A 21,926-nucleotide genomic window follows, 5' to 3' on the forward strand; every position below is an offset into this window, starting at 1 on the left:
TGACGGCACAACTACGTGAAGATATCTCGCGGCAGCATTAATAGAGCGAGTACACCACTATCGTGCAACCCGTCTGATTTTTTTTGTCATTAATTCTTTACATGACTTTTTATTACAATAATAGTATGCAATTATTTTACCTAAAAATCAAGCATAATCTTAATTGTAAAAGTAAGTTCAAAGTTAAGACTTCTCAAGAACTTGCTGTTTCTCCAGGGATTACTGGTATTAATTAGTAAAAGTGATTAATTAGGATCGCCACGTGGAGCATCCTTATGATATAACATATTATAGATAACGACCTCGACCTACACAAACCCCGGCAGACTGCCGTCTATATAAATTCCCAATAGGCACATCGAGTAAAGTGGTCGTAAAGTCCACGGCCGATGTCGTAAATAATTTGTATGAGCCAAAGTCATTCGGCGCTGACTTAACCCATGTAAGTAAGTGATAATATTGTTTACAGATAGCATTATCGTGAACTTGAAACATTGCGCGCATATGCAGATTGTGTTAACATGTACATATTTAAAAACTGTAGGAAGTACGTGTCGAATGGTCGCGCCGTTTGTCACGTTCCGTGGCCGCGCGCTCACCGCTCGTGCGGTTGCGATACTCGATAGCCACTTACCTACGCAACGCGGCAAATCATCATTGCAATCCTATTGCGCGATTCAAAACCATATGATGACGATTTTGAAAGTAATCTACCTATCAACCTTCACACTTATCATTTAAGTTAAAACAAAACACGTCTTGATGCTACGGACATTTATATAACAATTTTGTGTGTCCATTATCGATGATGATAATAATGATATTTGATGAAAATATATGTGGTTACTCTTCCGTCGAACTCGAGAGATACGTGTGACCGCTCATTTCATTTTTTGGAACAACCGTTGCGTGCTCTAGCTAACGACCCGATGTTACCTTTTGATACTTTTGTCCAAAAATCTATTTAGTTTGCGAGCTATAACGGTAATTTTTGCCTTTACGCGGCGTAGCGGCACCTCGCTTATTAAGGTCTCTTTCAATTTTGACAATCACTGAACTGCTGATGAGTCGAGCTAGGAAACACCTTGGAAATAATAACGGTACAAACTGCCAGCAAGTAATAAATAATGTTAGTTGTGTAATTGTTTGAATAAACATTAAGGCAATTGTCGCTTCCGTGTTGTGAGACTACTTTGTCAGCTCGGAGCATCGAGCACGTGTCGATTCAGCGGCACTCTGACGCCGATACACGTGTCGTCCTGCGATAATTACATTCGCCTGTACACGGAACTTGTCCATAAATACATTTGCACGATATCGTCGCATTTGAATGTTGTTTTACCACAACATTCAATTGATTCCTACACAACGGTTAAACGGGTTACAGTTAGAAAATAATATTTTGTTCGATAAAATGTTTTAAATGTTCCTTTTATCACACTCCACTTTTAGTATTTAGTATCAGGATGACAATGATTGACCCGACCAATGTTGAACAATTAGTTATAATTGATAGATAGATTTTAGTCTCATTACGTATTGTTAATGAATAATTTTACTTGTGTTTAAGTAAAAGTAAGCTAAGTTAGTGTGATGGGTGGGTGTAATTTGCAAACGGATGGTATCTGTGTGGACGAATGCGCGGGGATGATGCGGGCGGCCTTGGATCGGGTCGGCGACCGGGCGAAGACCTCACCAGCACCGCAAGCCAAGCAACGGTCGGGGGCAACGACCAGCGGCGCCCAGTTGCGCCCGACGCTCTATGTGTCTATTCCTCCTGACCTTCGCCGTAATCCACGTCGCCACCTCGTCCGAGCCTCGCGGAGGACCCTCGCCGCGTAACATGCATGATATCGAAATTCGCAATACACGATAACCGTAATCACGTATTTATCGGAGATAGATGCTTTAGTCGATACGCCTGCATTAACTCAATGTCAAAGATCCCAATGCATGTTGCTGTGTAGCGGTATAAAAGACTCGTGTACATGAGATGTCTCATAAAAAAATCACCAATTACATTGTAACCTTGAATCACCAACAGAATACACGTTGCGAACAGTAAAGTTTCGCCATAAATAAGTCGTTAAACGCATGCTCACCAGTATTCATCATGTGGCTTGTTTGTTTTCTATTGTGGCTGTCATCGGGGCTATATTAGTGACATAATAACAAAAGATTCCGGAACAAGTTGAATTTATGATTTTGGATGTTGGTGGAAGATTTATTGTTCAGGAGAGGTCACGTCAGGCGACTGCACGAGAACACACCTTGAGAAAGCCTCCGTTTCATCCATTGATTTATGTCCATTCATTATTTATTGTCTTTGTGCATATGCCTGAACTTCGAGTACCGACCTGCTTCTTTCTGTTTTCTTTTATTGACAAACTCCTTAGAAATAATCTGAGTGCCTCGTACTTTGCATAGAAATATTGAAAAATATAATGTTTTGTCTTTTGTTTCAGGTCAAAGTGGTTAAATTTAGTTACATGTGGACAATAAACAATTTTAGTTTCTGTAGAGAAGAAATGGGTGAAGTGTTAAAATCATCGACTTTTTCAGCCGGTGCTAGTGATAAGTTAAAATGGTGTCTCCGCGTTAACCCTAAAGGACTAGACGAAGAGAGCAAAGACTACTTATCTTTATATTTATTATTAGTGTCGTGTAATAAATCAGAAGTGCGTGCGAAGTTCAAGTTTTCAATATTAAACGCTAAGCGGGAAGAGACAAAGGCGATGGAGTCACAGCGAGCGTACAGATTCGTACAAGGCAAGGATTGGGGATTCAAAAAGTTTATCAGAAGGTAAATTTATAACTTTTTAACGCCCTGTGAATTCTATTTTTTTTTTGTATACTTTCAAGTGGATTTTTGTATTACTTTACACATATTTAGTAGTGTTGCCAGGGTCAGAAATTTTGCATTGGTTTGGACTTTCGAATCGTTGATGACTGATTTCTTTCTATTGTCTCAAGAATGTATGTTATCGATAGTCTTAAAAAAATGATTAAATGTACACTAATGTTAATTTTTACGGATCTTTATATCTCAACCACGTCAGAGAGGCTGAACGTATCTGGATGAAATATGGCACAAAGATTATAGTTTGGAATAGAATATAGACTACTTTTTGTTCCGGGAAAACATCGAGGTACTTTTATCCTAGAAAATTTCAAGCGGACGGAGTCGCGAGCATAAGCTACTGTATTATAAAATCATTATAGGTAATTCATTGTTTCAAACTTGTTTTCTCGGCAAGATTGAGTAACAGAAGCAGACCCTGAAAACAAAATGATTACCAGTAAATTATGTTACTGACCCGTCTCTAGCGATTTGAATCTTCTTACTGCACTGTTACTAATTTCATTCATCTCTGAATATTTGTACAAACCTAAAAGCAATTTCCTGTGTCTTAGAAATTGTATTGCTTTAATTTGTAGAACAATTGTTGAAATTGCGACTATTAACTCACAGTCTGTTTTATGTCAAATTTATAACTTCCAGGTGTTTAGCAGTATTTTTTTTATTACATGTATGTGCGTCTTTCATTAGTTGCCTCCGTTATTGTCCTCGGTTAAATAGAGTTCAAAGTTAATACTAATTGGCATACCTATGAGGCAATTGTCGACTTAAATATCTTTTTCTATATTTAAAAATTAATTATACCTTACTTTATCAAAATATTTTGTAGACCAATATACTCGAGGTGTCTTAAAACCTTTTTTGATGAAGCAATTGTTTTTTCCAGAGATTTCTTACTGGACGAAGCGAACGGCCTCCTGCCCGAAGACAAGCTGACGATATTCTGTGAAGTGTCAGTGGTTGCGGACAGCATCAACATCCAGCCGGGGCAGAGCAACGTGATCCAGTTCAAAGTACCAGAATGTAGATTATCAGACGACCTAGGCGCTCTCTTCGACAATGAAAGATTTTCCGACGTCACGTTAGCGGTGGGTGGCAGGGAGTTCCAAGCGCATAAAGCTATATTAGCAGGTATGTGTCCCAATGTGTTTCCATAGGTCATTTGTATGTCATTCTTGTATAAGGAGCCATTGCATTTTCATCAGCAAACATTGAAATAATATACAGATAGCAAAACTTGGGAGTATTACACCTCTGCCAACCCTTGAAAATGGAATAAGTAATTTTCCTTGTTGTGTTATGCTACGTTCATATTTATGTATTCCAATCATATGTATTACGACTCGCCATATCATAAGTTCATTACTTGAAATTTTGCTGAATATTGTGCATGAAATATTTAATTCAAAAATAAAGTACAATTGTTTTACAGTTTTAGACTGCATGCGTCATGTTCAGGCACGATAACAAGACGTCCTAACTATGCCAATGGAAATTCCGCGCTGTTTTCCTTATAATAATTCGAATATATGCTTTGTTATGTAAGTTTAGCAAGTCGAAATCTCAGGACGCAGTTAGTTAATTAATTTATCTATTCACAAAACATATTTTATAGTTAGATTTCGTTTAGATAAATGTAAAATATATGAGGAATATAATGTATGGAATAATGTTGTTAATAATTTTATTGTTATTGCGTCGTTCTGTTTTTAACCACAAACTACTTTATTGAAGTGCGCTGACACTTATTAGTAAGTACCTACATAAAAGTATGTTAAAAGTAACGTTCCGACTCTGATATGAGTAAGCGTAGGTAAAATAATTCCTATCCACATGTTTACTCGTTCCAACTATAATTTCCGCGTAGTATTCCTGCTGTGTTGATGGCAAAGTTAAAACTACACGAACAGAAAATAACATTAGTATGTACTGTTATATTAAAATCATTATAACAGTTAGCTCCAATATTGCACATGATAAGTATTAAACACCACATGTGGTAGTAGTACTACTGGTGGTAAGGCCTCTCATATGTGAGTCTGCCTGGGTAGGTACCACCGCAATGTCTATTTCTGCCGCCAAGCAGCAGTGTATAGTCACTGTTGTGTATCGGTTTGAAGGACATTGTAGCCAGTGTAACTACTGGACATAATGAGACTTAACATCTCACGATGGCGAGCGGAGTGGAATACCAAACAATACTTTGTATTTCAAGGTGTTGAATAGTGTTTCTACTGTTTATGGGCGGTCGTATCGCTTACCATCAGGCGAACGGCAAGCTCGTCTCGTCATTAACAGCAATAAAAATAAATATATAAATGATACATGAAAGTAATGAAATGTTTCTTGATTAAATTGTAGCCTATTTATTTACTTATTCATGACCACCGTTAACTACCAACCGTCAACTTACATTCACCATCTGCAGGACAAACGACTCAACCTCTAGACTATTACCCTAAAACAAATAATTTAATATTTTTTTCTTTCAATTCCAGCGCGAAGTCCTGTATTCGCAGCAATGTTCGAACATGAAATGGAAGAAAGGAAAAGGAATCGAGTGGACATCACGGACGTGGACCACGAAGTGTTAAGAGAAATGTTACGTTTCATATACACCGGCCGCGCGCCCAACCTGGACAAAATGGCCGATGATCTCCTAGCAGCTGCCGACAAGGTAGATATGCGTTTTGTTATAGCGGAGGAAGTGCAATTGAATGGTAATAAGGGAACATTATGACCAGCCATTGAACCGCTCGGAGATATGGAATATGTGTGGCCCAGATCCAATGATTAGGGAAGGTAGATTATATCACTGTGACTTTTAAACTGATGAGCTTTAGTACTTTTCTCACAAAGTTTTCCGGGATAATATTCCCGCTTTATATTTTCTCGGGATATAAATTAGCTTATAGCATTCAGAAGTAATGAAGCTATGTATTAGCAAAAAATATATCAGTTTGTATTTCGTGAGTTTAGCGCGTTCAAACAAACTCTTTAGCTTCATTTATTAGTAGAGATAATTATTGGTCCAATTGATAATCGTTTTAATCGCGGATAGTGAACAGTAGATCTGTATATTAACTAGTCAATAATAATAATGTTGATATTCGTAAAGGCGATGCTGCGCGTCTTCCACTTTTGTCTATCAAATTATCGGGGATAATAAAAAAAACATTAAAAGCGTTATTGAAAGGGTGCTTTGCTCGATTTAGGACTATTTTCCATATATTTTATTGTTGCTTCCATCAAAGTATAAAAAAAAACAGTGTTAAAATTTGTAATTCATTTTGAATCGAATTATATTTATAATTATAATAACGATAAGACAAAATTAGGCCACAGTTTAAAAACAGACCATTTCCTGTGACAAATTAGTAATGATGTCAATCCAACCGTAAGTTATTCTAAATGTCGCATCTTTAAATACACGTTGACAGATGACGACCCGGATTGTAGAATGGGTAATACAAGACGTAGGATAAATAAAAATAATTCCTTTATGACGTTTAAAAATAAAGAATATGTCATAGATATTAAATATATTATGTGCTAGTTTTGCGACATATTACAATGCCAAACAATTATCAGTCTTACTTATAAACTTGTTTTACCGTTAGGAGGTTGTTAAGAATTGCTTAAATAACTGTCAAAAACATCACCGATTTCCTAGTTTAAACCTTATTAAGAGGTATGATGCTAGATTTTAACTGACAGCTAATCGCGTCATTTTGTGTTTTAACTAGGCATAGCTTTGCGAATTTTTTATAAGACAGTCTGTCTGTAATTAAAAACAAAAGTATAGTTGCACGATCTTTGATCGGCCTCATGATGTCCTTTTTCAATGTTAACGTTTTTTTTCTCGTTTACAGTACGCGTTGGAGCGGTTAAAAGTAATGTGCGAGGAAGCATTGTGCTCGAGCCTCTCGGTGGAGACGGCGGCGGACACGCTCATACTGGCGGACTTGCACTCCGCGGACCAACTCAAGGCGCAAACCATTGACTTCATTAACACGTTAGTAGCGCTCGTTTATTACATATACGATATCAAATATGCAAGTGCAATCACCATTTCCAAAGAAAACGCAACGTAATCGTGATAGTTAAATTGGCAATCTATTATAGGTACATAATATTTTATCAATTGTACATTACATTAAAATACTCATGATTTAATATTCATAGTCATCATTACACACAAGATTCTAGTATGTTTGCACTGAGTCCGCATAATATCGTGAAATCACCCGATTGATTAGCCGTTGTAATAAATTGTTGTTACTATACAAAGTTTAAGTTCGTCAGTAACGAGTTGTTGTGCTGCGCAGGAGTCACGCGACGGACGTGATGGACACGGCGGGGTGGAAGAACATGATCTCGTCGCACCCGCACCTGATCGCGGAGGCGTTCCGCGCGCTGGCGACGCAGCAGCAGCAGATCCCGCCCATCGGGCCGCCGCGCAAGCGCGTGAAGCAGGCCTAGTGCGGCGCCGCGCCCCGCCCGCCCCGCCCGCCGCCGCCCCGCTCCCATACCAAAGACCCGGCGCCGGCGCACGCCGCCGCTCGCCGCCGGGCATCTGCGGATTCCGCCCCTCGTTTGCTATGATTGATCTCAGGACGATATTCGAGCCGCCGCGGTCGACTATTGTGCCGATTTTAATTGATTACTTTTAATGTGTACCGTACGCCGCGAACGTCCGCCGGACGCTGTTCGCGGGACGCCGCGGTCAGTCCGGATGTAGGCTTGGAGTTTGATGTTTATGTATGTCGTTTTGTGCGAGTTTAGTTGCGGCCGTTCGTTGTGAGCTGTGACGATCACGTGTGAGACGGGCGGCCCCTTGCGCCGGCGCCGTCGGGGCCGAGGCGCCGCCCGTCAGCCGTGTTCGTGTGCAGGAGTCGTAACTTTCGAATTATTTGAAGTGATCGTGCCGCGATTTGAGCGCTTGCGTTGAAATAAATATTGGTGTTTCACGTTCTCGAAATTCCAAAACGATTCTCCTTAGACGTTTAAAAGTAGGCCTTTTGAAAATATTTTGATGTAGCGCGATAACTGAATGCAATAAATTCGTGTAAAATTTTGTAACATAGATTTGTATACAAATGCCGGTGGATACGAATGTTCTTGTTCGTACTTAAAATGGCATTATATTATGTACAAAACTATGAAACAATATTATAAAGTTGTAGGGGACTCGAGTGATTGTATAAGTGTATTGAAATTGTTGGCATTGTATATAGAAGAGCTACGATCCCACCATTAAAATATTTCTAAGTACTAACTCATAAGTGGTATCACAGGTGACACCATTTTATTTTTAATGTGTCTGTAGGATGTTATTCCAATGACATATTGTGATTTTTCATTTATATTTCCATAGATTTAAAACACCATTCTGTTTTATTTAAGGGAGAGTGAGGTAATTTCGATAAATTTATATAAATCTCGAATAATAAACGGGCCCACAGCTCTAGTTCTGCTGTGATCAATAAGATTATAAGTTATCTTTAATAACATTAATTATATAACAACATTTTATAAATGTTGGATAAACAAACCCATTTTTTTTATAAATTCACTAAGTTGGTTTGAATGATCCTCAAGGCTTGCCGTATCAGTGGACAGTGAGCTGAAGGAGGTCAGAATCAGTGTTGCACTATTACTGTGTGCTAATTTATTTCAATACATAATTGTAGTAAATCAATTTTTATCCCATTTTTATCCATTTCCTTTCTTTGTTCATTAATTATTTTACTGAGAATCATACTTTGATGATTTGTTATTTTCATGAAATTTATTAATCAACTTTCTTTTTTTGTATATTTTTTTTTGCTGGGAAACGTTAGTCTTTATAATTATAAGATTGATGTATGGTAGAATAAGGTGATTGCATTTGACTACAATGTGTGTGATAACTGATAATATCGACTTATATTTGTAAAAGCGTTATTTTAGTTGGTGATCGAGATTACCCACTCTCCCCTGCGTGTAGATCACCACAATAATTTAAAATGTGAATGTATTGTTATTGTTGGTTTCGCTTCATCGATTGTAATTTGTATATTGCGTGTCTCGTCGCCAGTCGACATTTTCATTTTGCTCATTACATACTATTCACTCATGTGTATAATATATTTGATCTAAATTACAAACATCTATGTATAAATTTCACTTATTTATTAGCATTATTTTATCTTTACTTTGAATGACAACTTAGCAAACTTTTATAAAAGCTTATTTTAAAGTTTGTCTACATTTTATAAGTATATAATGTAACTACTCAACAGTAATGTTAATGAATGTACCGTGGCCAATAAATAATATTTAATACCATTTTATACCCACTTTCCATATACATAGCTGACCTCTGTTCTCATGTAATTGTATGGTTACATGCAAAACAATTGTCAAAAATAACTGTGATTTTCGAAATTGTCAGTAAGTTGAGCAAATAAATGAAACAATTTATACAGTGATTTTATTGTTACCTAATTGTAGCTTACCCCTTACAAACAACTAAAATAAAATATCTATTAAATGGAACCGATACTGGCGTTGGTAAAACATTAAACAACGATTTTTAACTAAATAAAGTCGCGATTCCATTACGCAAGTAGCAAGATTAAACTTGTATGCTCATTGAAATATTCATGCAAGCTACGAGTTTAACACATGTAATTTTTTTTAATGCAAATGTTATGTCATGCTAGTACTGCACAGTGGAAACGTGGCTGAAATATTAAAAGTCGAAATATTTAATATTTTTAATTGAAAGACGGGCTTCATAATCCGATAAACGAATTGCAGGTCCATACTATTTTCTTATTATTCTGTTTTTTTTTTAAATCAGAGACATCAGTATTTTCGGGTTTATTCTTTTTCCAATAGAATTTCCCTTTTCTCAAATAAATGTTGCCATAATGTTATTACAGCAAAACATGGTCATGCGATTATACTCAGAAAAAGGTTTTTTCAGTTTTATAGACCAGGGGCGTAGCTACCGCCGTATCAGCGATACGGGGCTCCCGAGCTTTGGGGCCCCTCTTAGCCGATACCTACATTAAACTAAGTAGGCGCCCAAAAGTTCGCACTGCCTAAACCTGTTTATGAGTAAATGAGTTTTCTTTATAATTTTTCATATTGGCGTTTTTTTTACACAGGTGCATGGCATTGAATCCAGCTATTAAAATTTTATGGCGCATTTTCCCCGACTGATCTTAGCTGTTTGTAAACGTCGAATTATAAAGAGGCAATGCTTCTAAATATAAGAAAAATGCGACGCAACCTTTGGATTTTGAATTCAGAACGCAATTTCTGATATAATATTTTTGGTCTGAGTATAATATATACAGTCGATTTACTTATGTGCCATTAGTGATTTTGTTATGAATTTTTGAATACAGCTGGAATTTTCTTATGGAAAACATAAAGTAGTATTGTTAGATAAAATATGTAATATATTATTTTTTACGTCGGTGGTAACTCTGTGGAAAATATATAATTTTCGTTTTAAAAATCTTGATTAAGTACATCTTTGTTACATTCCTTGTTTTATTTAATCGTCCAGTGGACTATGTGAGTTTTTATTGAGTTCCATTCGTCCCGCTTTACCCAGTAAAATTTTCATTTTAAAATACACACTGCATGATTTATTATCTTTTGCTTTAGTTAAATAGAAGAAAAAGCATTGACCAATGGCATTGCCAGATTGAGAGTAAATTCTTCAATTTAGGGGTTTAATCGACTTCGGAAGGGTCAATGTTTTTCAATGGTAGGTGCGAATTAACCCAAAATTTAATTCTCTAAGCAAAACAATATAGAATTAAGTAGGTAAATGAAATTAAAAACAAAACAAAACAGTTTCTTAGAGACTCTGTAGAACATTTTTTTTTGCACTAAGAATAAGAATATTATTCGTGAAATTCAACGTTGAAGAATTTCAAATTAAAATGAAAAATTAGAAATCATTTTTCATGAAATGCAATATTTGGGTATTTAACAACCGGGTTTTAGGATTCACACTAGGGGTCGCAAACCGGTATCCCGGATTTCGAAAATACCGGAATACCGGACCAAATTAAGAACTTCAAAATACCGGTATTGATTTTAGAAAAACCGGGATTTTCGGTATTTTATAAAAAATAAAATTCAGTACTAAATGTGTGTATAATTATTAATTTCTCGAGTTTTAAATCGCAAAAATTTAAGCTGCTTGCAATTTCATTCATTCGTATAGGCGTATATTCTATAAAGAGCGACCAAAATACATTGCTTATGGCTATATTGCTACTTTTGTTTTGTTCTAAGCATAGCGGTGTTAACTGTTAATTGTTATTTAGATTAGAACTTATTAGAAATATTTTTTGTTCTTTAAAGTCTATCCTCATTATTCATAGACGTTATTTATCTAAGGACGGAGCATTGCTGTGATAACAAGTCTGTTTCTCAGTGCTGACGGTATGGCAGCCTTCGTAGTGCGTAGACGTAGGGCCGTTGTGATTGGCTAATATTGAGATACAACTTGAATCTAGTTGGCTGTCAGATTAACAAAGCTGAACAAACAGCAAGCTGTCAGATAAACAAAGCTGAGAAACATAACAGAGGGAATTGATGTAAAATACAACATGTTTAAAAGCCTTGAGCTGCCTGCAATAATGGCCTGGTATTTCATGGCAATTTCGCGGCGTTTACCGAAAGGCCGAAATTGTCCTTATTTACTCTATCGACAGCTGCGGACACACGATCGACTTGTTCCCGAGAATAAATTTGCAAGACATCAGCATACAGATGGTACGCACATTGAAGATGTTGTGTTAAGAGGTTTATGAAGATAGAGAACAATAATGGGGAGAGTATGTCGCCTTGAGGGACGCCACAGTCTATATCACGCCAGCTAGACGAAAAATCGTCTAGGCGCACCAACTGTTGGCGTCCCTGAAGATATGAAGAGAACCAATTCAGTGCCGTAGGCGCAATTATAAGGTGGGAGAGGTTTGCAAGAAGAATGTCGTCACTGACTATTGAAAGCGTTGGAGAAATCAACCAAAGCCAAAACAGTGACTTTGGAATCCTCCATGCCCGCCCTAATATCGCCAGTCACTTTGAGGAGTGCAGTAATAGTGCTATGGCCAGGCCTGAAGCCAGACTGGAGTGGGCACAGTAGGTTGTTTCGGTGCACATGCTCAGACAATTGCTTGTGTGCACAGGCCTCGAGCACTTTCGAGAGAAAAGGAAGAATGCATATGGGACGGAAATGCTTAGCAAGTGATGGGTTAGGGATTTTAGGAAGAGGGATAGCAATAGCTCTCCGCCACAAAGACGGAAAGATACCAGTGCTGAGGGAGGCGTTAATGATATGGGACATGATTAGTAGAAGTTGCTCCAGGATAGGGATTATCATGCGACGACTGATGTTGTCACAGCCAGTGGCATTGGATTTAATGGACAGGATAACTTTTCTAATTTGACCCAACGGCACAGAAGAAAAGTGAAAAGTATTAATGTTAGGCCAGGATAGACCCGCTAAGAAATCCATGGTACGACGCCTAGTTTGGTGATCAATCATGGTAACAGATGTGAAATGTTGATTAATGTCATCCAAACCAATAGTCGCACCGTGGAAATCTATGTGTAAACATTGCCAATATCCAGAGTTCCGAGGAATCTCCAGATACTGGCTGGCGAGGAGGAAGAAATATTACAGAGAATGTGTCGGCGTTTAGCATTACGTACCAGTACGCATAAGGCACCAATTCTCCTCCGAACGATCCTTTCTGTACTGGCGAAAAGCCCGTCGTCTCATCGCCAATCTAACCCCATGTGTAATCCATGGTGCAGGAGGACGTTTTAATTTAATTTTCTTTAAAGGGGCATGGGTATCAAAGAGTGCAGTGACATTGCGGTTAAAAAATTGCGACTTTATCGTCAATGGAGGTGGCTACCAATAGGTGATCCCAGTTAAAGTTAGCAGCCTCTCCTTTCAGCTTATCTGCATCAATGCGACCAATACTACGCAAGTGCAATATCCTAGAAGGGAACTTGGGAGGTTTTAGGGCGAAAGACATGTAGATGAGATCATGGTGAGAGAAGCCAGAAGCGGGAAATTGACCGTGGGAGAAAACAAGGGAAGGAGCAGAGGTGAGGATAATGTCAAGCCAAGTGTCGTGACCATCCATATTATGGTGGGTAGCTTGCAGTGGTAGGACATGCAGTTTAGCAGAGTCAAGGATAGTAAGGAGTTTACGAGATCGGGAAGAGTGGCTGGTAAGGAGATTAGTATTTAAATCACCCATGATAATGTGATGAGCATATTCTGATCCTATAGATTCCAGAACTGTTTCCAGACTGGAGAAGTAATCAAGAGATGGGGACAGTAAATAACACCTAGTAAGGTTTTCACTCCCTTGACCCAAACCTCAAGAAATAGAAATTCCGCCATAAGCGGAATAAGAAGCAGAGGAAGATATTACAGTTTTATATTTCAGGTCGCTACGTAAATATATAGCGACTCCGCCCCCTCTCCTGTCAAATCGATCATTTCTAATCAGAATGAAACCAGGGAGGGGGTAAAGGTTCGAAGGAAGGTGAAGTTTGAGCCAGCTCTCAGAAATCAGAACGGTATGGACGTTGGCTTACAAAAATAATCTCTTTTCATTCATCCTTTAACTAACCACTAAGCTATCACTAAAATTTGACATTTAATTACTAACTTAAATGTATATTTCCTATTTTTCTAATATTTCTTCAAATACCGGAAATACCGAAAATACCGGAATACCGGAATTTATTTTAGGTCAATACCGAAAATACCGGTTTTGAAATATGGTCCGGTATTGCGACCCCTAATTCACACAGACAGCATCTGGCTTTCCATATATATTATAATTCTCTTTGCAGTATCTGGCTTTGGTATCTGGCAACACTGTGGTCAATCTTTCAAATAAGATTGGTTAGGTATATTTAGGTAGATTTTTGAATTTAATTTTGTTTGTACTGTAATAGCCTTAAAGATAGTTGAATAATAGGTAAAACGAAGATTTACTGTGCATGAAAATTTAAAAAAAAAAATTGTATGAGACAAGTGTTATCGTGTATTTTAAATTAAAATTATTTTCAGATTAGTTACAGAAATGGCTAGTGGTTTTCGACTTACATTTCCATCTGAGCAAACGACACCAGGTTCGAGGATTTTTCCCTTTTTTAACTGTTTATATTAACATCTTCACTATTATTAATTTGGTTAGTAGTGTAAAAAAAATCTTTACAACTTATAACCGAAGAGCAGAATAGCAACCCTTTAAGAAGAAATATTACCCAATCTAACGCAGGTCGATGCCAGGCGCCTTATCATCCTTTACTTAAGATATAATTTGAATAATGATCACATTGCATTACACCACAAAAGCTTGTTGATATCATGCTAATGATTTGATTTGTGAACAAATATTTGATTGCTCTGTAAAACATGGACTAAACCTATTTCAAACTTTCCAGTAAATGTTTGAATGTTGAAGATTTTTATGTTTAATTTTTAAAACTTTTTCTGTAAAGCAATAAAAAGAAAAAGCTTTTCTATTTTAGTTAAAGAACAGGGAAATAACTCACCAACAAAAAGAACAACCAGGACAAGGAATAAACCAAAGAAATATGATGATTTCTTGGAGTTAACACCTTCTAAACAAAGAGTTCAGAGGAAGAATGAGTCTGATGAAAGTGATGATGCTGAAATGGATGAAGCATCACCACAAAAGCCAACAGGTAATGATACTATTAAAATAATATGCTAAATCAATGGCTAGTTATTATTAATAATTTTTATGTATTAGAAACAGGTAAAGAAAATTCTCAATTATACATAAAAATTTTTAGGGGAATTATCACATTCATTGTAAAAGTTAAATAATTACAAGTCTGTGATTTCTTACATATACATGTTTGTTATGTGAAAATGCTTTATGTTGATTTAGTGTCACCAAAATGTAGTATTAATATATCATTAGATTTATATAATAACTCTTCATATAATTTCAGCTTTATTTGACAGTAATGATGTGGAAGGACAAGACATATTCAAATTCAAATCAAGGCATACCAGGCAAGATCTTCATAATAAAGTTCAAGATGCTATCAGCAATTCTCCAAAGATAATGGATTCACCGTTAAGGACTCCTAAAAAAACACCTTCCCGTGCCTTTAAGAGTCATCTAAGTAAAACTTGTGAAGTTACACCCAGGCATGTGAAGGAAGTAATTAAAAAAAGTAAGTGCCTAGTGATATTTTTTTAATATGGAAAACACTATATGAACATATTGATGCTTGAAAGGCAATAATATCTAAGTGACAATCAGTAAATTTTTGAGTAGAGTGATTCGATTTTAATTTGAAAATTCATAACAATTCTACTTTTTATTTTATAATGATATAGCCTAATGATATTAAAATTGTTCTAGACCTACAAAACCTAGATCAAATGATGCAGAAAAATATGGCGATTCTAAATACTAATAGAATACATTTTCGGTATATTTGTCAAGCGACAATTCGGTATATAAGCATATATGATTGCCTTTCAAACATCTATATAAAGTTTTTTCTTTTATTTGCAGACAATAAGTTGGATCATAACTTCTAAGTAATAAGACTGCTGATATTTCAAAATAAATTTTCTTATTGGACTTGCTTACATTCAGTACAATGTTCTCCATTCTCTAATCTGCCATTTTCCCAAACAATTTGGGTCTTAAGACCATTATCTCCAATGAGACCAATATCATTTTGATTATTTCTTACTTTAATACTTAATTATTAGATGTTGACAATTCATGTCTCCTGATACTCATAATAGTAGACTTAGACATCAATCACTAATTAGTGTGTTCAAGATTATGTTATATATTACTTGGTGATTTTATCAATGTATTATAATTATGTCAAATTGAACTAGCTATAAATAATACTATAATAAGTAGTAATACTTGAAAATTCAATATTTAAACCAGTTTAAACATTTTATTTACAGGAATTATTCAAGAAGTGGAAAGTGACAGTGAAGAAAGTGATTTCTCTGGCACAAGCAGTGACTTTGTACCTGATGAGAGTGATAATGAGGTACTTGCTTATATTTTCATACTCCATAAATTATGAATATTGCATAAAGACTAAATAAAAAAAAAATGGCATGAGTGTACTCTATTAGCATTTAGCATAAATTTGCTATTAGAATAATTGTAATTCTCACTGTTTTGTATTTGTTAAATGGAAACAATAAACTGGGTCATTTTGACATTTCATTAATACTAAATGAAACCACAAACATATCTTCATGAAAAAATCATTTTGTAATGAGTTACTTGAACCATAGTTTTAAAATAAAAGTGTCATTTTTGAAAAAATAAATATCAATAGAAAGTAATTTTAAATCTACACACGCTCATACCACTACTCTGAGAGAATTTATTGTAGCATCACACATTCAGTCATGAATACATTTATGGACATGACATATTCATATTAAACTACAAAATGATAAAAAAAGTAAAACTCATATTGGGTGATATATAAGATTTATTTTATCAATGGATAATTATTGTAAAAATACACAACAATGAAAGACATACTCAAGTTTACCTACTTTACCATGTAATTTTACAGACTGAAGCAGAATCATCATCAGAAGATGAAATTGAACAACAAAAGCCATCTGCAAAACTGAACATTACTAGAAATGTGGGAAATAAAATGAAAGCCAAAGATTCTGATTATTTTGTAACACCAGACAATTATTTCATGATGAATTCTAGTAAAAAGGTAATTCTAGTGAAAAAGTAACTAGAAACTATTTTTTTTTTGTATCTAGACTGTAGGGTGTTTACCCATTGCATGCAGTCCTGCTTGTATTAAGTCCTTTTCTGAAGATAATAAGCATATAACTATAGCATCCAGGGATGCTATTGTTATATGATCCATATTAGGGGAAGAATTTCGAATGAATTTTAATAGAAGTTTCAGGGATTATTGCGTTTCGAAGCAAATAATACAAATTCATGCATAGTTTTTTTTATTGCACTATTATTTTCTTTGTTGATCCAATCTGTGTTTGGCTTCCGTATTGTGTTATTTGACACAAATACTATTTTTGTATCTGCTGATGTGGTTCGCCACACACCATTCCTGTTACTCCCTAATTCCTACCCGCGTAGATAGCTTGAACGCAGTGTGCCAGCTAATGTGTCAGAACGAGGGCCATGAGCACGCGGGCAAATATAATGCTTATTTTACTTAAGTAATTTGTGTTTCCGAATTAATTTAACGTGTACGTACGCCGTAACGTGTATGGCGTATGCCGCTATAATGAATTTATGTACTTAAAGATATAGGTGTGGTTGTCGTAGTCAACGAATTTTATTCGCACGTTGCATCGGTATTTTGGGTCAAAAATATGTTAAGGACCTTTTCCGGTGTAAAAATACCACAGTGTACATTTCCAGATTACATGTTACTTTTAATAATACTTATTTTAATGATAACTTATGTTTACGCGAATGTTAGACATTTAAATTAAACTATTTTGCGGATATTATCTCGGTTTTAATATTTTAGTTTTCTCCCGACGTTTCGAAGACTGCAGTCTTCGTGGTCACGGTCAATACCAGTGGAAAAGCGTTCATCCAACCCAATTCCTACCGGCTTACCTTTTAGGTTTATTTACGTTTGTCTTAGATTTTATTTTCTATTAAATTGGTTGTGATATGTTAACTAAAGTATTTATTTTTGCACCAGGTTACCTTTTGAAAAATTTAAACCTTCACCACTGGTCAATACTTACATTGATCCAGGACATGGTCTTTCTGTAAGGCAGTTTTATCCATATCTGTTTAGCGGTTTCTGTTACAAATAAGGAAACCTTGAAATCATCCTCTCGAGGTAATTCTTGTGCGCCAGATCATCTGCCAAATCCAGAGGTAGGACGACGACATTTACCTCAAATCAAGGTGCACAAGGCAGTAGTAGTTATCCATTGGCAGATTAAAACACTTCCCAACATTAAAATTCGTATTCTTCACCTCCTATCTTGGGTACCTTTGTCGCTTTCTTCTTTCCCAAATACCGTTCAGAGTTCTCTATAATTAAGAAGTACGGGGATCTGAAGTGTTCCAGTAGCAGGAATGATCGGTGATATTATGATTCCAATAAAGATTGTTGATTACTTGTAGTGTAAGATTTGAAGCTCAAGACTCAATGGAGATCTAGACATACAAAGATTTTACTGATAACATTTTGCATTTACAGATTACAACTTCGGATCATACATTATCGAGATTAAAAAACTTAAATATAGAAGAAAATGAAGCTCAAGAGCACGAACTATCTGATGAACACAAACTAAAAATTGGTGAACTAAACCAAACATATCAGCACATTTTTAACAGATGGTTATACGCCTTGAGTGAAAATTTTAACATTATTTTATATGGGATTGGTTCTAAGCGATCGATACTTCAGCAATTTCAAGCGCAAAAACTGAAGAAATTTCCTTGCATTGTTGTGAATGGATTCTTCCCAAGTCTCACTATAAAAAATATTTTAGAAACAATAATTATTGATTTGTTAGAGAATACTCACGTGCCGTCTAATGTGGGAGATATTGTGAATTTAATTGATGCTCAGCTAACAGAAAATGGAGTGAACTTATTTCTGATCATTCATAACATTGATGGCACGATGCTACGAAGTACAAAATCGCAAGCTACGTTAGCAAGTATATCACAAATAAAAAATGTACACACTATAGCAACGATTGATCATATAATTGCACCTTTATTTAAGTCAAATTTCTAATGTCATTATAACTTATTTAATTTTAGAGCCTTTAACCCCTTATTCACAGACGTTATTTATCTAAGGACGGAGCATTGCTGTGATAACAAGTCTGTTTCTTCGCTTTGTATATCTGACAGCCAACTAGATTCAAGTTATATCTCAATATTAGCCAATCACAACGGCCCTATGTCTACGCACTGCGAAGGCTGCCATGCCGTCAGCACTGAGAAACAGACATTTATCACAGCAATGCTCCGTCCTTAGATCAATCATGTCTATGAATAAGGGGTTAATATTAAAAAAGAAATGTGGACGCTGTTACATGTGTTATCTAAAGTTAATTATTTCTTTTAGTATGGGATCACTCAAAATTAAGTAAATTCAACTTCACATGGTGGGACGTTACTACATTTTTGCCATACTCCGAAGAGACCTCGTATGAAAACTCGATAATGACGCACAGAAGTGGTGCGCTGCAGCTGTCCCTCACTCGAGGAGCGTTTATCAATCACTCACGGCTAACGCTAAAGGCATATTCAATATCATTATTCAGTACCAACTCGAAAATGTCAAACAAGCCCATTATCAAGGTATAGTTATTACATACAAACGTATATAACATCACTTTCTTTTTCTCTTGTCAGGGAACGACTGGTGTAATATATGTACCTATATACATGTCGCCGGTTATGTTTGGTCCTAAGTAGTAGGAACTTAGCGTATTGCAGTCTTCTGGCATGATTTCAGTCTTCATGCTGATATTGAGGACAGAATCTCGAATATCACAGCCCGACCCTGGGATCAAATCAGGGACCTCAGCGCCATCATAGTCGTAATACGTACGCGAAACATATACAACGCCGAGACGAGCGATATGTATGTGCACAATTCCTGTCCAATTCCAATGTGAGGTTATCATTTTTATACACATCACAGAAAGCGTATATTTTGACTGATTCCAGTTCGTCCCGTCATCTTTTCTTTGGTTTACCTCGACGCTTTAAATATATGGAAGCAAAAAATCTTAAGTTTTGTTTGCCGCGTAATAACATTTATAAATTGGACAAGTTCAATTCGGTATCATTTTTTTTAGGTATTGCTTATAATATGCAAATTCATTCGTGTTTACTCACCATCAGGTGGAATCACCTAACCAACCAACTTGCATGTTCGAAATTGTTTATTCCGAGGGGTTTAACATCAATAAATTTCTTTTCAGGGCTTCCTTTCAAAGATTTATATTCAAAATGTCGAGAACAGTTTCTGGTAAGTTCAGATCTTGCATTAAGAGCTCAACTGACAGAATTTTTGGATCATAAATTAGTCAAAATGAAACGAACATACGACGGAAGTGAAAATCTCATTGTACCTATTGAGAATGTTTTACTTCAACAGTTCTTAGAACAGCAAAATGGGTGACTATTTCTAGTGATGGCAAGATTTTGATGATTCTAATTGAATTAAATTGTGTAAAAATAAGTTGTTTTATTTTATTAGGATCTGTTAGATATTGAATTAAACTAGTGATTATGTGTAGTTTTTATTTTACAATCCCAGAAATAAAGTCTTAATAGGATTATATAATATATATCAACAGGCCAAGTTGTAAATTACTTAAACTTAATGACTTACATAATATAATAAAATTATTAACTAAAATTATTCTCAACATTTCTGGCACGTACACCATGATGCATCAACCAAACACTTCATTGATATTCCATAAGTGCATTTCAATTAGATTTAAAAATATTGTAGAAAAATACTCTCTGAACTCATGAGATGTCAAAGATTTGATCTAGATAATTAATTGGTTTATGATATTCACACTACGCCCGTTGGAATTAATTTTGGATCACTGAACTTTCTCAGTTATCATTAGTGAGATTACAAAATAAAATTGAAATTATTTACATTAGCGTTCCTCCTTTAACGGTTTTGCGTTTTTCCGTTTTGATGCATATCCTATCATAAAATTACTTCATACAAAATGTATAAGCTTACTTTACTGCGCGAGGCAACTAATGCTGATAAAATAAATTGTTAATATTGTAAGTAACACAAAGGACTTGCTAATGGGAACATTGCTTCCTGATAATAAAAATGCTCTGATAAATAACTTGCATTGTTTCATTGAAAATTGCTGACAGTGTTAATATTAAATAATTATCTATATTAAAATTGACTTTCAAGTCATAGCATTTTTATATTTTTCTTAGTATGTCTTTATCAGTCTAATTTGGTCATTAAAAACAGGCGGTGCCCACATCAGAATTGTGTTTTATTGGATTCCAAGGGCATTAATTACTTTCGTAACAATTTATTCATGTTTCTTCCACTTACAGCTAATTAATACAAATCATCGAATTTTCTTTAGATTCGAATGAGAGCTATAATAATCCTATAATCATGCACTTCCATTTCAATGATAAGACTAAAATTAAGCCTGTCAATAGAATAAAAAATGATTATTACATAAACAATTTAATTGAAACATTAACTTCGGACAACAAACTACAGATTCCACATAATAGACATCAACATTAATTAATGATAGAAATATTTGTTTTAAAATTTAAAATCGGTAACGTCCGGCGGACGTGGTTAACACTAATGACAGCGGCCAAGCCTAGCCTCATTGGGTGACATATCAATCTCACAAATGACAACTACGGATGAATGTAATGTACCGTGACTGTGATCGGGTTTATTGTCCGATGCATCGGAGCGCTGTACACCCTACAAAAAACTAGTAAGATAACTCCGCTTAAGGCAACTCTCAATTATCGTCGTCATCCTCATGTTTTCGCTTTTTACCCCGAGTGCTTTCTTCAGGCTCGCCGTCTGCGTTGTCTTCGCCGTCTGTCGACAAACAATACTCATTAATTAAGATTTCAAAACATTTCAGTTCCGAATTCACAACTAAATCAACCTGCCTGATGATGTAAACAGAGATAAAAATGCTTGGAGAATCTGTAACATTATTATCTACTAGCTCAATGTCATCTTCAGTGTCCCATGATATTCAAGTCATACAGAATGATTAGTCCCTATTGTTTAGGCAGGAAGAGTTATGCTTACCTCGTAACTTCGCATTGTGATCGCCGTCGGCGTCATTCTCACCCTCGCCCTCCTCCTCGTCCAAATCCTCTTCCTCTTCTACTTCCCCGTCGTCGTATAAGGAACTTGCGGAGCTTTCTTCTTCTACAAATAACCAATTTTCAACAAATCAATGTAATGTTCAATTAAA

At 35.8% G+C, this 21,926-nt stretch overlaps 3 protein-coding genes and 1 long non-coding RNA gene across 5 annotated transcripts in view; 3 read left to right on the forward strand and 1 right to left on the reverse strand.

Moving 5' to 3' along the window:
- LOC115456418 overlaps positions 1-21,926 on the forward strand; it is a 344,631-nt gene that overhangs the window by 252,864 nt on the left and 69,841 nt on the right. The gene's annotated exons all lie outside the window — the stretch shown is intronic.
- On the forward strand, positions 2,438-9,325 carry LOC119189878 (protein roadkill-like). The gene is made up of 5 exons (XM_037440593.1): positions 2,438-2,803; positions 3,747-3,991; positions 5,359-5,537; positions 6,733-6,875; positions 7,189-9,325. The coding sequence occupies exons 1-5, from the start codon at positions 2,445-2,447 to the stop codon at positions 7,340-7,342; spliced, it is 1,080 nt and encodes a 359-aa protein (XP_037296490.1). The 5' UTR covers positions 2,438-2,444; the 3' UTR covers positions 7,343-9,325.
- On the forward strand, positions 13,807-20,152 carry LOC115456408 (origin recognition complex subunit 2). Its single transcript, XM_037440596.1, is given in 9 exon segments — positions 13,807-14,035; positions 14,438-14,614; positions 14,888-15,115; positions 15,876-15,964; positions 16,508-16,663; positions 18,146-18,695; positions 19,031-19,161; positions 19,164-19,266; positions 19,896-20,152. Coding segments are annotated over 9 exon segments (1,683 nt in total). The 5' UTR covers positions 13,807-13,986; the 3' UTR covers positions 20,096-20,152.
- Positions 21,480-21,884, reverse strand: LOC119189880. The gene is made up of 2 exons (XR_005112647.1): positions 21,758-21,884; positions 21,480-21,538 (listed from the first exon to the last, which is right to left on the reverse strand). It is a non-coding gene; the product is annotated as an uncharacterized LOC119189880 (long non-coding RNA).

This window comes from Manduca sexta, chromosome 20 (genome assembly GCF_014839805.1).
Source record: "Manduca sexta isolate Smith_Timp_Sample1 chromosome 20, JHU_Msex_v1.0, whole genome shotgun sequence".
NCBI lineage: Eukaryota > Metazoa > Arthropoda > Insecta > Lepidoptera > Sphingidae > Manduca > Manduca sexta.

What these genes read in the sequence shown, in the direction of transcription:
- LOC119189878 (XM_037440593.1), top strand. Translation starts at nt 2,445, where the DNA reads ATGTTTTGTCTTTTGTTTCAGGTCAAAGTGGTTAAATTTAGTTACATG. An exon ending in GCATAAAGCTATATTAGCAG is followed by an intron (nt 3,992 to 5,358) that starts GTATGTGTCCCA and finishes TTTCAATTCCAG; the next exon opens with CGCGAAGTCCTGTATTCGCA. An exon ending in TCCTAGCAGCTGCCGACAAG is followed by an intron (nt 5,538 to 6,732) that starts GTAGATATGCGT and finishes TCTCGTTTACAG; the next exon opens with TACGCGTTGGAGCGGTTAAA.